The sequence below is a fragment of the Amphiprion ocellaris genome, chromosome 9 (genome assembly GCF_022539595.1).
Source record: "Amphiprion ocellaris isolate individual 3 ecotype Okinawa chromosome 9, ASM2253959v1, whole genome shotgun sequence".
Taxonomy (NCBI): Eukaryota; Metazoa; Chordata; class Actinopteri; family Pomacentridae; genus Amphiprion; species Amphiprion ocellaris.
The window spans coordinates 18,660,359-18,674,075 of NC_072774.1; the positions used below are offsets into that span (position 1 = coordinate 18,660,359).

The 13,717-nt window shown below is 39.8% G+C and overlaps 2 protein-coding genes across 3 annotated transcripts; one reads left to right on the forward strand and one right to left on the reverse strand.

Moving 5' to 3' along the window:
- Positions 1 to 551: 551 nt before the first annotated feature.
- LOC111572508 (sialoadhesin) lies at positions 552 to 5,757 on the reverse strand. The gene is made up of 8 exons (XM_023276199.3): positions 5,689 to 5,757; positions 4,537 to 4,938; positions 3,661 to 3,972; positions 3,209 to 3,472; positions 1,996 to 2,268; positions 1,537 to 1,639; positions 1,285 to 1,450; positions 552 to 1,181 (listed from the first exon to the last, which is right to left on the reverse strand). Exons 1-8 carry the CDS (start codon positions 5,729 to 5,731, stop codon positions 1,032 to 1,034), a joined length of 1,713 nt encoding a protein of 570 aa, XP_023131967.2. The 5' UTR covers positions 5,732 to 5,757; the 3' UTR covers positions 552 to 1,031.
- An 818-nt stretch (positions 5,758 to 6,575) lies between these two features.
- Positions 6,576 to 12,608, forward strand: LOC111572534 (NLR family CARD domain-containing protein 3-like). 2 transcript variants are annotated; one of them, XM_023276240.3, is made up of 8 exons: positions 6,576 to 6,693; positions 6,869 to 7,201; positions 7,826 to 7,903; positions 8,146 to 8,196; positions 8,306 to 10,115; positions 10,402 to 10,488; positions 11,217 to 11,384; positions 11,483 to 12,608. In XM_023276240.3, the coding sequence occupies exons 2-8, from the start codon at positions 6,874 to 6,876 to the stop codon at positions 11,805 to 11,807; spliced, it is 2,847 nt and encodes a 948-aa protein (XP_023132008.2). In that variant the 5' UTR covers positions 6,576 to 6,693; positions 6,869 to 6,873; the 3' UTR covers positions 11,808 to 12,608. The 2 variants fall into 2 exon arrangements, with proteins under 2 accessions (XP_023132008.2, XP_035806848.2); XM_035950955.2 differs by having other exon boundaries at positions 6,577 to 6,693; positions 6,872 to 7,201.
- Positions 12,609 to 13,717: the final 1,109 nt, after the last annotated feature.

Below are 13,717 nucleotides of genomic sequence, written 5' to 3' on the forward strand. Positions count from 1 at the left end.
ATTCTTAAAGAAGACAAATTTTGATTTTGCTAAAGAAATCACACAACACTGCTGATGTGACGCAAAAGCAACAAACAGAGAAACTCCACGCAACGTCAATATTTTTCTACATATAAAAAATCCCTGTGCAATGTTATTTTCTGCATTTAGAGGAACAGGCATATTATCAGTGTGACCTACACATGTTAGGATCTGTGCTGTATAGTTGCTTTTTTTTTTTTTTTAAATATAGAACAACTGTGTGCAGTGTCAGTACTTTCATGTGCAATATTAGTATTTCCTGTGTGTAATATGTACAGCCACTGCCTGTTTAGGTAGATTTATTTTAATTTTATTAATAAAAGTTATGTTATGTTATGTTATTTATGTTATGTTATGTTATCTAGATGGCTGCATAGGAATTTGAGATTTGATTCTCTATGTTTTTCCTTCATACCCATAGTTTTTTTGTCTTTGCATTCACCGTAGATGACAGGCCTATAAACATACTGTACCAGTCTGTGTGAATGATGTGAAATCCTAGTAAAGCAATGGTCACAAAAATGACTCAATTTTAATTAGTTGTAACAATTCCAGGGCTTTATGGGGCTTCATTTACACAAACTTTTGAACAGAGCCATCACATCATATGATATAATGAGCGTTTCTCCCTCCAGAGGAACTTTGCCCTTGCCTGAGCATCACTTTGTGCTGTAGCTGCTGTTACAAATGCAGCTGGAAGAGCCCACTGGTCAGACTGCATCAGATTTGAGCATCTGTTCTTCTGAACTCAGTGGTGACCTTTTCATCTTTTATAAAAAGAGCAAGGATAAAGGTTACAGACCAACACTCGGTGAGGGAAATTGTTCAATATGGAGACTATTAGACAGATAGATCACCACTGACTATTCAACAGACAAGAGTGCATGGTTGTGAAATGGCATACATGTATAGATGTACACTATATAAAATAGCCTGAAAGCTACTTAAACATATGGATAAACACCGGCATGAAAATAAATCTGGAGTCTAGTAAGAGTGTGACTCAGAGTTCAGAGGATCTCCAGGTAGATGGCAGTGTCTGCATCAGTAGCACCCTGCACCTCTCGAACTCCTCTGACTCCCAAACCAGCTCGTCTGTCCATTCCTCCCCCCTCTCCCCCTCTTCTCCTCTCCCCACCTCTTCTGCCCATTGGACGGATCTGTAAAAGCAGGACAAGTGTTGTTATTCTTCAAATATAGGAAGTCGACATTTTGATCTTAGGTTGCAGAGTCACAGACACACAAGTCAAGTTAATCAAATACCTGCTTAGTGTGGACAAAGAGAGGCGTGCAGTTCTGGTATACAAGTTGGTAGCTGCCGTTGGTGTAAATATGAGTCACTTCTGTGCAGTTTATATAGAGAGGCATCCTGTCCTGGTAAATTCCCAGTCCTCCAGGGTACACAGCTGGACGTCTACTCAGGACACGTCTGAGAGGAGCAGAAGAGTTATGTGAACTTCACAATAAGCAAGTGTCATGAAATGAATATTTAAAGTGCAGATTTGCTTTACATACTTCCCAGCTCTCTTTCGGCAGCAGTAGACAAGCAGAGACAGAAGGGGTACGGCCAAACAGATGGCCACAGCAGGTACAATCAACCACAACAGAATTGCTGCTTCTGTATATAAACCACAAGAGCAGCAGTAGATCAGCAGATGAAGTACAATTTTACTTCTCTGTTCCTTATAGACGTATTGTGTATCCTTCACATTTGATTCTGTGACTTCACCTAATAATGAAATGCTCCGTAAAAGCTTGTTTTCACACTAAGCAATGCAATAACATTTTAATGCAGCAAAAATAGTTCAAGAAAGGTTTTCTTTGCAGCATTTTCTAGTTCACTCTTCAGCTTTTCCTCTTCTGCTTATGTTTTTAAAATGTAAACATATTGCACAAATGTTTCAGCACCAGCTACATTAGAGTGAATAAAGAAGAGACCCTTGCTAGGATGGATAAACAATGCTTTGTACATACCTTCTTCTCCCTGCAGCAAAACCAGGGAGTCGTTTCCCAGTGCGTTGACAGCAAAGCAGATCACCCTCTGAGGTTTGTCCATGTGGCCCCTCAGAGTAGCTGTTAGCATGTTGGGCTCTGATGTCACTGACAGATTGTAATCGTGGGGTGGAACCGTCCCATTAACGCTCCAGGTGACTGCAGGTTTGGGGTTGGAGTCGACCGAACAGCTACACAGCAGCCCCAGATCCTCCACAACACAGGTGGAGGAGAGCCGGAGGATGAGTGGCTTATCTGGAGGAGAGAGAGGATGGACTGTTACACTTTGGCTGAAACTTATTACACTTGATATTGGATTTATGTTGTTTAGGCTGTTGATATTGTAGTTAACCTTGTAACCCAATTTGACCATGCTCTGTTTGCTCTGTACATGTTTTGTGTATGGAGATTTAGCAATGCACAAGTGAGAGTCAAAGGATAAAAAAAGAAGTATGAAATACTGTGTTGTACTGATTTCAGAAAGCTTATAATTTTGCTTCATATAAATAGGACCTGTGCAGCACAAACAAAATGTGCATATCAGCACCTCTAAAGCTCACTAATATACACATTATCTGTCATTTCTTGGGGTGTTTAAATATCAGTTTCCTGTACTATAGAGCAGTATCAGCTATTACTTGTCTGGGACCAGTGACTTTCTGTTAGGGTGTCTGGCAAGCTGAGCTGACAGGCTGTATGTTGTAGCTCCTTATTTACCAGCACACAGCGGTCAATGTAACTCATATTTCCCAAAACTATTCTTCTGAAACCACTCTACAATTACTATGTTTCTTTGCATCTTTGCACATTTTGCATTGCACCATCTTCAAGGACAACCCGAAAATCTTGACTTTGCTGACCTTTAGTGATTTCACTTGTCACCCTGCTGCAGTGATGTCACAGTATACTGCAGTGTATGCTCAGTACAGTGTGACATCAGCATTGGTGTAGTTACAGACACATTTGTGATTAGTCTGAAGTGACACACACTTGAAACTTACAACAACAAAGCGCTGTGAAGTACACGTCAGACAGTTCAGATGGATGTCTCCTAATTATGAGCACTTTTGCTTCCGTGGGGTTCCCTTTCATGTACATCTGCTGTAAACTGCTTTGGTAGAATATATTTTCTCTGTGCATGAATAAAATATATGTGAATCTGAATGTGATGCAGGCAGATTAGAGATGGAATTACATTGTATGTTTAGTGGCGTGGGCCGGGACTCTCCTCGACCAATCAGGTTCTGAGCTGAGCAGCGGACCCTCATATCTCTGGTGACGTTGAACACCCGAACTGTGTGCGTTCGCTGGTGGAGGTGCACAGTGTGGCCATGTTGACTGTAGGACCAGCGGTACTCTGAAGCTGGAGGGTCAGCTTTACATGAGCACACGAGCAAAGCACTGCCCCCCTCCTGCACTGTCAAGGTCTGGACCTGAACCTTCACATCCTTTGGTGGAACTAAGGAACACAAATATATATGTTTTTATATATATATATATATATATATATATATATATATATATATATATATATATATATATATATATATATATATATATATATATATATATATATATATATATAAAAATAAAAATAAGTCTCAACTGAACCAAGAAATTCAAAGACACAATCAAAACTTCTCTTACATGTCACGTGCAGATCCTTTGAAGTGGCTAATGTTTTGGCTCCTGGGTAGCTGACCTCACACCTGAGCCTGGGCTTCACCTGATGGGACACAGTAAAGGACAGAGAGGCCAATAATGTCAGCCGTTGGGGTTCCAGGCGGATTATCTGCGCTTCCTCAGGCTCGGTGTTGTTCATCTGGGCTCCCCGCTCCCATCTCCACTGCAGGGCAGGAGGTCTGGAGGGGCAGTGATAGCTGACGGAGCAGTTCAGGGTGACCAGCTGTCCCTCTGTGGCTGACAACATGCCACTGATGACGGGAGCCTCAGGGCTTTCTGTGAGTGAGGAAAAACTCCATCATTACTGAGTGTCATTACCTCTGCGTATCTGATTAAATCTAAATTATACAAGAGAAGCTCAAGGCTACTGCCATAGATTTTATGTCCCAGTTTTTTCCTTTTTCATATTAATGCAGGAACCACTAAATGTAAATATGCAAGGTGGATGATTCCACATTCCTACTTTTGCCATTTTTTAAAGATCTTCATGTGTCTATTTATGATGCTTGTCTAAATTTTCTGAATCAGTTTTTTACTATTTCTTAACTGCCATGTTCGGCATGACCTCAGAGGAAGACAAATTTGCACTTAATGCAATACTTTGCGCTCAAACACGAAATAAATATCATTGATTATACCTTTCATTGAGTCTATTTAGATACTGGGTTTTGCATACCACTCAGTTGAGTCAAGTGTGAGAGATTTTTTTCACAATACTACTCATATCTCTTCTTGTATGTAATATTTTATCCTAATAGCCTCAAAAAAGGAAGCTCATCAGGCTCTTAAATATTGTTTTAAAAGAGTAAAGACAGGCAGTGTAGTGTCATCCCCACTCACCAATAACGTCCAGATTGAAGCTCGATGGTTTCCCCCAGAGTAAGTCATCGCCTGTCTTCAGAGCAATTTCAAACACCTGCGGGTCATCCTGTCTGATCCTTTCAATCTTCACCGAGCAGTCTCCATCTGCGATTCGACCAAAGAGGGATGTCCGGCCTTGGAAATCCCTGCTCACTTGGTCTCTGTCCTCGCTGTTAAAAGCGGTGCTTCGAAGAGGGAAAAAATGACCACCACCTCTGAACCTCAGCCTCACGTCCACCCTCTCCTTCCTCCCTCTGAAAGGACGAGGAGCTAGAGGAGTGAAGGAGCAGGGAATCACCACACAGGAGCCCACCAGAGCCTGGACACGGTCGGGGACTGAGGGAACAGGAGACACAGCCTGGACCCCCCTCCACAAGGCTGCTGTTGTGATGGAGAACAGAGAGTCGTTTAGCAAGCACAATCTGACATAAGTGTGATTTATTCTAGGTTTAAGTTTAGAAAGCAAATAGAGCAGGTTTATCAGCAAGATATATACCCATACAGTTAAGGGAGATGAATTTAGTGCACTATAATTGTGATGTTTTAAGTTTTATTTTTACCCCCGAGAAGCCAAAAGTAATTTCCCATGCCAGTTAAAAAGTTTCTCACTTCCAATCAAGAAGGTGAAGCTGAATTAACTTGTAGAAAAATAATCATAAATACTAAATTTGAAAATACAAGATGTTTGCACTGCTGTATTTTGCTGCGCTGTCTGTAAATGCAAAATATGACAGAACAATTTTGCAACAGATGTATATTTAGAAAGGGGAAGAGGGCAACTACACTTTTAGCTCTGGAACTAATGTGCTACCCCTAATTCTAAGTTAAATAAGAAAATGATTTAGATTTTTCTCTTGTATATTTATTTTCACAGTGACATCAATTTTCTGGAGTAATGAAATGAGCGTATATTTTTTTTAACATAGAATTTTCCGATGTGAATATTCAAAATTCTTGTGCAATATATTCTGCAGGAAACATTCACAGACAAAAAAAATAACAATTTCTACATCTTTCACGGTTAATTTTGATAAAAACAGAGGTAAAGCTATGGCCAGCACATGAAAAAATAGTGTAGTTCATGTAAAAAGCAAAGCAAATGCATTAGAGATAGAAATTTTTATTACTTACCAAAAATCAGAGGACATGTCAGGAAGACCGTATCCACATGCATGATTGCAACCCTGCTCTGGCAACACAGACAGGGAAGGACAACCAGAGGGGCAAAGAGGGGGAAGTTGGATTGTTTCGTTGTGCTATGACTTCACTTTGATACCTCCTCTCAAACTTTCAATACCATTGTTTATTATTATTTTTATTCGTTCCACCCTACGAAGTTACCCTAAGGCTTCAGAATTAGGGATATTGGAATAATGATACAACTTTATGCTTGATGAAACATTACAAAAGATTCAAATGATTATTCAAATAGCGAAAATGTTTGCAAGGGAAAGAAAGACCTCAGCAAGTATTTGTGAGACAACACATGACAATGGGTGAGTCATTCTCATGCTGATGGCCATTTCCTCAAAGGCTCTGACACCAGATGTGCTCATTTCTGATTCGACTTATCTACAAGACCAAACCAAACCTGTGACAGTGTGGTTAAAGTGACACAGAAAAAAAGATGACTAAGGTTGAATAAAATACATTAATGATTAACTTTTTAAAAAATCTGACATTACTTTATTGCTGTGCTGTTGACAATCAGTGTAAGTAGGTCATCACAGTTGTACTAAGGAAAAAAAAGTGGAAAGATTTCATGCTGAAACTTTTGTACTTAAACCAGAATGAATGGTTGAGTTTTTCCTCTTGGACTGCTAGGCAAATAACAAATAAACCAAATACACATTTATTTAATTAGTCTATATTATAGCTTTGATTTTTTTTTCCTGCAAGTCACTGGTGTTTGGAGGGAAATGGCATGTTTCGGTGGGATCAAACGGAGTAATCACAGTGACGACAAACACTTGAATTGAATTGAAGTTGAACTATGGACCCTTTAACTGCTGCCTACACCTTCCTGCACCTTAAGACAGAACACAAACCGTTTGCATGCCGACACTCGTGACTGCAAATAGCAACACCAGACAAGACAGAAGCTATTGTAAAATGTAAAGATAAAACATTTTTAAGGTATGTATCTGAATAATTGTTTAGGGAGTGTTTGTGCTGAAATCCTTTTAGTTTTTCATGCTGTTCTAATTTAGTTATGTATATGCATGAGAAATGTGATTGTAAAGCTTTAATACTTATTTAAATACATATTGTGTTTACCTAATTCCTCATGAGAGTCCTGCAATATTTTCAGAAGTCATGAGTTCAGCTCAGCAGCTGCTTCGATCTCAGAGAGACATACTGCTGAACTGGACTTCTGACCATCCAGCACCATTGTTGCGTTGGCTCCATGATGAACAGGTGCTTTCCTCTGCCTCCTACCTGTCTCTACTGGAGAAGACACCTTCCAACGCTGTGGTCCAGGCTCTGGAGACAGTGTGCACCACTGAGGAGAGCAGTAAAAAGTTCCTGGAGGTGCTGAGGGATGTGCAGGATTATTACTGCAGAGATCTGCAAGTCTGGGTTGAGAGACACTGCAGGAATGATGCCATCAGTAAGCCAGTACCTGCACCTGTTATAGTTAAAGGTGAGGATGCTTTAAAATGCTACTGACAGCTATGTTGTAGTTTTTATATAAACAAGTTCAAAGTAAGGAAGAATAATATTGCTTTGCAAACTTGAGTTTCAAATGAAGGACAGGTCCTGAAGGCAATCACATTTAATTACCTACTGAATAACAAACGTGTGACGAAACTATTAGCAGAGTACAATCAGCCATGATGCCTTGCCAGAAAAATTGTCTGACTCACATTGAAGCCATTCTCATGCATAAAGAATATTTAGCTCGGCTGTCATAGGTTAAAATGTTAGTCTTGCTATTGCTATGGCTCTTGGAATGACAATCCATGTTCATCAGTCAGTCCATGACTTTAATCCAGAGTGACATATCTCCACATTTACAGGATGAACTGTCATAAAATTTTGTACAGCAGTTAAATTCTATTGACTTTGTGGACAGTTTGAACATCTATATTTTGTACAGATAGTGGTTCCAAGATGATCAATCTGTGTGACATGAAAATGCTGAAACGATGCAGAAACGTGGGAATGTGACACTTTGGAAAGAGGCATAGCATCTAAACAAACTCAAAATAATTTTTGTTATGTAATATCTGATATATTAATTACATAAATCATGTGATATTTACAGAGAAGAAGACTAAAAGCCCCATTGCTAACTTTTTCAAAGGGAAGAGCAAAGGATTCTCCTTAATTCCTGAGGTTATAGGTATGAATTTATTATCTTATCAAAAACTGGATTTACATTACTTAGGATACTTATTAGTGATAAAACACACACACACACACACACACACACACACACACACACACACACACACACACACACACACACACACACACACACACACACACACATATATATAGCTATATAATGAGTAGCATGTACCATTTTCCATTTACTTGTTCCCATGCTTGTTTTAAAGTGGGAGTATTATTTTCATGTTGCAGCTGAAGAAGAACTAAAACCTGGCAGGAGTCTAAGGCTGGCTAACATCCGAGGTATGCCAAAAGAGGTTAACTGAAGGAGAGAAGTCAAAATATTTAACTTTATCTAGCAAAATTATTGCTAAAATTATTGATATTCTCGTGTCTAAAATTTTCATTCTAGTTCCCATTTCTGCCCATAAAACAACCCTGCTGAAACGCACAGAGCAGTTAAGATGTTACTCAGAAGGCAATAAAGTGGCTTCAAACTTAGCTTCTCACATCGAGATCCGCTACACTGACCTATTCGTGACAGAAGATAATGACGTAGTCGACAGCTGCCAACATGAGTACTTTGACTTGGCCAGAAGACGAGCTCGCATCTATGTCCACCAGGCCTGCCTTCGCATCCGGCCTTGTCATCTGTTCAGTCCCCAAGGGCCATCGAATCGGCCTCCCAAAAGGGTTAAAGTCAAGGGTATTGCTGGCATCGGAAAAAGCATAGCAGTACAGAGACTGGTCTATGAGTGGGCAATTGGGAAGAATATGCGTGAATTCACTTGCATTTTTGACCTGCGTTTCCGAGAGCTCAATCTAATTGAAGCCCCACTGAGTTTATTGGAACTGCTTGGAGAACGGTTCCGGTACCTGAAGGAAGCTCTGCCTGATCTTTTCACCTCACCAAGCTCTTTGCTCTTCATTTTAGATGGTTTAGATGAGTTTAAGTTCCCCTTGGACTGGAACAGTCCAGACAAAAAAATTGATGTGAACTCAAAGGTGTCAGTGTCAGAGCTAATGGTGGCTTTGATCAAAGGAAGTCTTCTCCCAGAGGCATCCGTCATTGTCACGACAAGGCCGAGTACTGAAGCGCCCAAGCGTTTCTTCCAGAGATGTTGTGTGGTACTGGGCTTCGAGGAGGACCAGGTGAAGGAATACACCACCAAGTTCTACAAAGATAGCAGAGTTGCTGAAAAAGTTTATGATTACATCTTGAACAATGACAACCTTTTCGTGCTGTCCTTCATCCCTCTTTATTGCTACATCATCTGTACTGCGATAGCTGAGTTCTTTTCTTCGGAGACTCAAGATGTCAGTGACTCAAAGTCTCTGGAGTTAAACCCACCCAGGACAGTCAGTGAGGTTTATTTCTGCTACTTGTTAACAGCAGTCAAGCACCATGCACTGAAAGCTAGTGCAGACAGAAGCACACCTAGATCTGAGGTTCTCTCGCTAGCGAAGCAACAACTGACACACCTTGGAAAACTAGCTTATGAAAGTCTTCTTCAGAGGAAGATAATGTTTGACACAGCAGATCTGAAGAGCTATGGTGTTACACCTGCTGATGTTCAGAGCACCTTTCTCTGTCACATCCTCCAGTCTCTTGAAGAGGAGACAGTGGAGATGTATTCGTTCTTCCACTTGACAGTTCAAGAACATCTGGCTGCTCTTTACTGTGCTGTCAACCTCTCCAGCCAGGATGAAGTAATCCAAGCTCTTGATTTCTGGTGCTTTGGGCGACATCCAGAGTCCTCTACCGCTGCATGTCTGCAAAACATAGATCTTAACATGGACAAATTGGAGAGCCTCCAGATGTTCACGCGTTTCTTCATGGGAATGCTTCGAGCCCGGCTGGCAGGTCAGTTGGATGGCCTTGTTCATTCCCCATTGCAGCAAGAGGATGGCCTCCCTGCTAGGCTGGGTTTGTGGTTCCAAGACCAGTTTAAAAGCAAGAAGCTGCAAAACCTGGCAGCCTTGAATCTTCTCCACTGTCTGTTGGAGTTCCACATGAAGGAAACTACCAGCATAGCAGCACCAGAGATCAAGACACTTTACCTGTTTAAAATGAAGCTCAGTGTTGCTGACTGTGCAGCGATGCATTACGTGCTGCAGTTTTCTCCACACAACCTGCAGGAGTTCAACGTGGGCTACTCCAACATTGGAAACAGAGGACTCAGCAGACTGAGACCCATCTTACATCGCTGTGAAACTCTCTAGTGAGTACCTCCTTTTATGTTCAACTATCAAAAAGACTAAAGTAAAAAATTAAGTACTGTGGAATATAAACAGGCTTGAATTCCAGCTTCCCTGCTAGCTGATGCCTTTCGGTGAGGAGTTTGCATCATTAGTGTTGTTTGTCTGTGTCCTACAGTGATAGACTGGTAGTGTCTCCAAGGTACACCCTGCCTTCTGTCTGATGCATGCTGCGATGGACACAAGCCTTCTTTCAAGTCAGGCTGCCAAAAAACAATGTTGACCTGATATTTATTCATTCTCTTTCAGTTTGAGATACAACTGTCTGGACAAGCAGGCAGCTTTTTTGGAATCTGCAGTTCTGAAATCAAACGAGTGCCAAGTGAAGAAGCTCTTGTAAGTCATTACAGATTTTTTATTTTACAACTACCTGCTTTGAAAGATAAGAGGGCCATAAAACAGGACTGTCACAAAATGTATACTTTAGCAAATTACAGTTCTTAAGGTGGTGTAGGAAATAGTCCAGTTGATTAATCATTATGGAAACTCTTTGCCATGATAAAAACATATCAACAACAACAGGTCAAAGATAATGACGATCCAAGTTTTGTTTCTTTGTCATGCTGTTGAGCACTTACACCCCAACAATTCAAGAATAAAATGTAATAAGACCAACAATTATTTATTACAGTATTATTTTACTGGCATTTACATTATATTTGTGGCAGTAGATACTATTTAATGTAAATTTGTTCTAAAACTGACCATCCAGAGACAATAACTTTTCTAGCTACTGTAACTTACAGAGGTGATAGTGTTCACTGAAAATCACTGATCAAAGCATTGTAGAAAATGATTAAACAGCCTCCTGCAGTGTACTTACAGATGCATCCATCTTGTTTTTAATCAATAGATGTATGATGTCTCCCTACAGCCTGCAACTGCATAAAACAGTTGTAATATTTATCTTTCAATGTCTTCTAAGCTCTTTGTTTCAGGAAGTAACTCCTGCACGTTGAAAAAACAACAACTTGTAATAGCCTTCAGATACACTAACCTCCTTTGATACAAGCACATACTGAATATGCGTCACTACACCACAATTGTTCTACTCATGTTTCCAGTATGTGTGGCAATAACCTGGGTCCGGAGGGGGTTTTGGAGCTGTGGAACGCTCTGGAGCACAACACCACTGTGGAAGAGCTCTATCTGGACATCACTGGCATCACAGAGAGAGGAACAGAAAACATTGTCAACTGCCTCAGCAAAAACACCTCTCTGAGGACACTGACGTAAGATTCAAGCAAAAGTCTACTCAGTGTTCTGAATGTTATAACACTGCCATCTAGTGTGAGTTTCTGCCTCAACCAGTGATTGTCTCCTTCCTCAGCATCGTTGGGAATGACATTGGCGAGGTGGGGAGGAGGAGGCTGAAGGAGCTGCAACAACGTAGGCCAGGACTCAGGATCATTGCAAATTTTGTGGACGACCTTGGGTTACTTCAGGCCTACCTGGACTGGGTGGAGGAGGTCCGGGCTGACAGAGACCAGATGGACTCAGTGAAGAATGCGGACGCCCTGCGGTCTGTGCTGAAGGGACTCCAGGTGGCGGGAAGAAAGGTGGAGAGGAAAGAGAACGCAGAGAAAGCAGAGGAGCTGCAGGCAAAGATCGAGGAGCTGCTGAGTTCCTCGACAGATCTGATGGGGGGAAGATGACCAGCATTCTGACATATCTGTGATAGCAGGATTTATATTGAACATAATGATGTGGTGTGGGTCCTTGAGATTGAGGGGTGGTGATAACAGCTCAAAAAACACACCTAACATTGTTTAATCTCCCTGATAGTTACTGTTAGTGTTACACAGATAGCACGTTTCAGAAAACTGCATTAATCAAATCATTATTTGGGGTGTCAGAGAACCTGGATGTAAACTATTGTTAACTTCAAAGGATTATTCTTATTGTTGTAACAGCTTTGTTTGTTTTTTGTTTTCTATTTTACAAATTAGGGCTAAGATAAACTCACAAAAGACAAAGAAAAATATATAATTTAATAATTGTCATAGTTTTTTTTAAATGAAAAACTGAATTAAAGCTAATTTTACTAACACAATTTATGACTTAAAATGAAATATGTTTTCTCACTCACAAAATGTTATAATGGTCCTGAATTTTATTTTTATTTCAATGTCAGAAGTCCGAAATCTTCTTTTTACCTTTTCTAATGAGACTTTGCTCGATTAAGCAAATTGCTATTTTGACAAATTGCAAAGATACTTAGATGCATGTCTGTCTGTTCTTTGACTTCTAAAAAAAATCTACGTTTTTTTTCCTCTGTTAATGAACAGTATGAGCAGCAGATGACTACAAGTTTTATTGAGCTCTTATTAAGGACAAACTCATATTTAGAATTGTGCTGCAAAGATAACTTGTTTTTCTTTTATTTTGTGTTTATCTCATATTAAACTATGTGAAACATTTCAGTAAAATGGAGTATTAAATAAAGGCAACATGAGTCACCACAAATACAAATTATCAATGACATTTCTATTGAAGCAAACAGGTTGTAATACCAACTGGGCCTGTGTGAGAAAATACTTGGTCCCTTAGTTACTAAATCCAGAAAACTACCAAACTGTATAAATAACTGATTTCAGCTGGACTAGACACACTCAGGCCTGACTACTACCAGCCCTGTTCAACTAAATTATCACTTTCACTCTTTGAAATCTTAAACCTGTCAGTGGGTTTGAAACCCTGAAATGTTTTCTGTTTTTTTATTGCCAAAAATACATCTTTTTATAGAACCTGTTTTGTTAGTTGTTCAACTTTCCGATGATTCATAAGTGTGTCACGTGGGAAAGAAAAACAACCAAAAATAAGCTTAAAATTGTTATAATTCATCAAAATCACTTTATGTTACAAGTTTAATTCAAAAATGTGGAGATTTGTGGAAAAAAATGTTCATAGTAACTGTTATATTGTTTTCAAAATTTGCCTCTTTTTATTTATGGCATATCTGTGTCATGGTGCACAAAAAGGTACTTTTGAGTTCTCTCTACTTCTAATGATGGTGCTGCTTTTACAGAGGTGGATGACTTTATATTGCAGCAAAAAAATCACTTACAGTGAGTAAAAATGTCACAGAAGCAAAGAGTACATCCAGAACTGCATTGTAAAACTACAGAACTGTTAATGGACCCAAATCAAAAGAAATTATAAGAGTGAAGACTTTACAAATGTATTTCTAAGGCTGTGGCAATCCACACATCCACAGAGAAAGACATCATCTACAAACAGAAGAGAAAACAATAGTGAATCTTTCCAGATGTAGCCAACCTGTGAAAACTCTCCCCAAAGCATAACAATGACTCATCCAGGATGCAAGATGCAAGATGTAAAGAAAACATCTCAGGAACTGTGAACTGTGGCTTACCTAGAATATTAAGTCTTCTTTGCCACAACATACATTGATGATCCTCAGATCTTCTGGGAGATTGTTGTATGGACTGATGAGTGGACAGTTGAACTATTTGGAAAGCAGAAGTTCCCTTATATGTGACACAGATCAAACACAGAATTCCACATAACATTAGAATAAAAACATGGATGTGGCAGTGTAATG

Excerpts from the sequence above, each read along its gene's own strand:
- LOC111572508 (XM_023276199.3), bottom strand. The coding sequence starts at position 5,731 with ATGCATGTGGATACGGTCTTCCTGACATGTCCTCTGATTTTTG. Across the intron at positions 2,269-3,208 it reads CACGCCACTAAACATACAAT|ATAAGCCACTCATCCTCCGG; the intron begins GTAATTCCATCT and ends TCTCTCCTCCAG. Across the intron at positions 1,182-1,284 it reads TCTTTGTCCACACTAAGCAG|ATCCGTCCAATGGGCAGAAG; the intron begins GTATTTGATTAA and ends CTGCTTTTACAG.
- LOC111572534 (XM_023276240.3), top strand. The coding sequence starts at position 6,874 with ATGAGTTCAGCTCAGCAGCTGCTTCGATCTCAGAGAGACATACTGCTG. Across the intron at positions 7,904-8,145 it reads CTTAATTCCTGAGGTTATAG|CTGAAGAAGAACTAAAACCT; the intron begins GTATGAATTTAT and ends TTCATGTTGCAG. Across the intron at positions 8,197-8,305 it reads AAGGCTGGCTAACATCCGAG|TTCCCATTTCTGCCCATAAA; the intron begins GTATGCCAAAAG and ends TTTTCATTCTAG.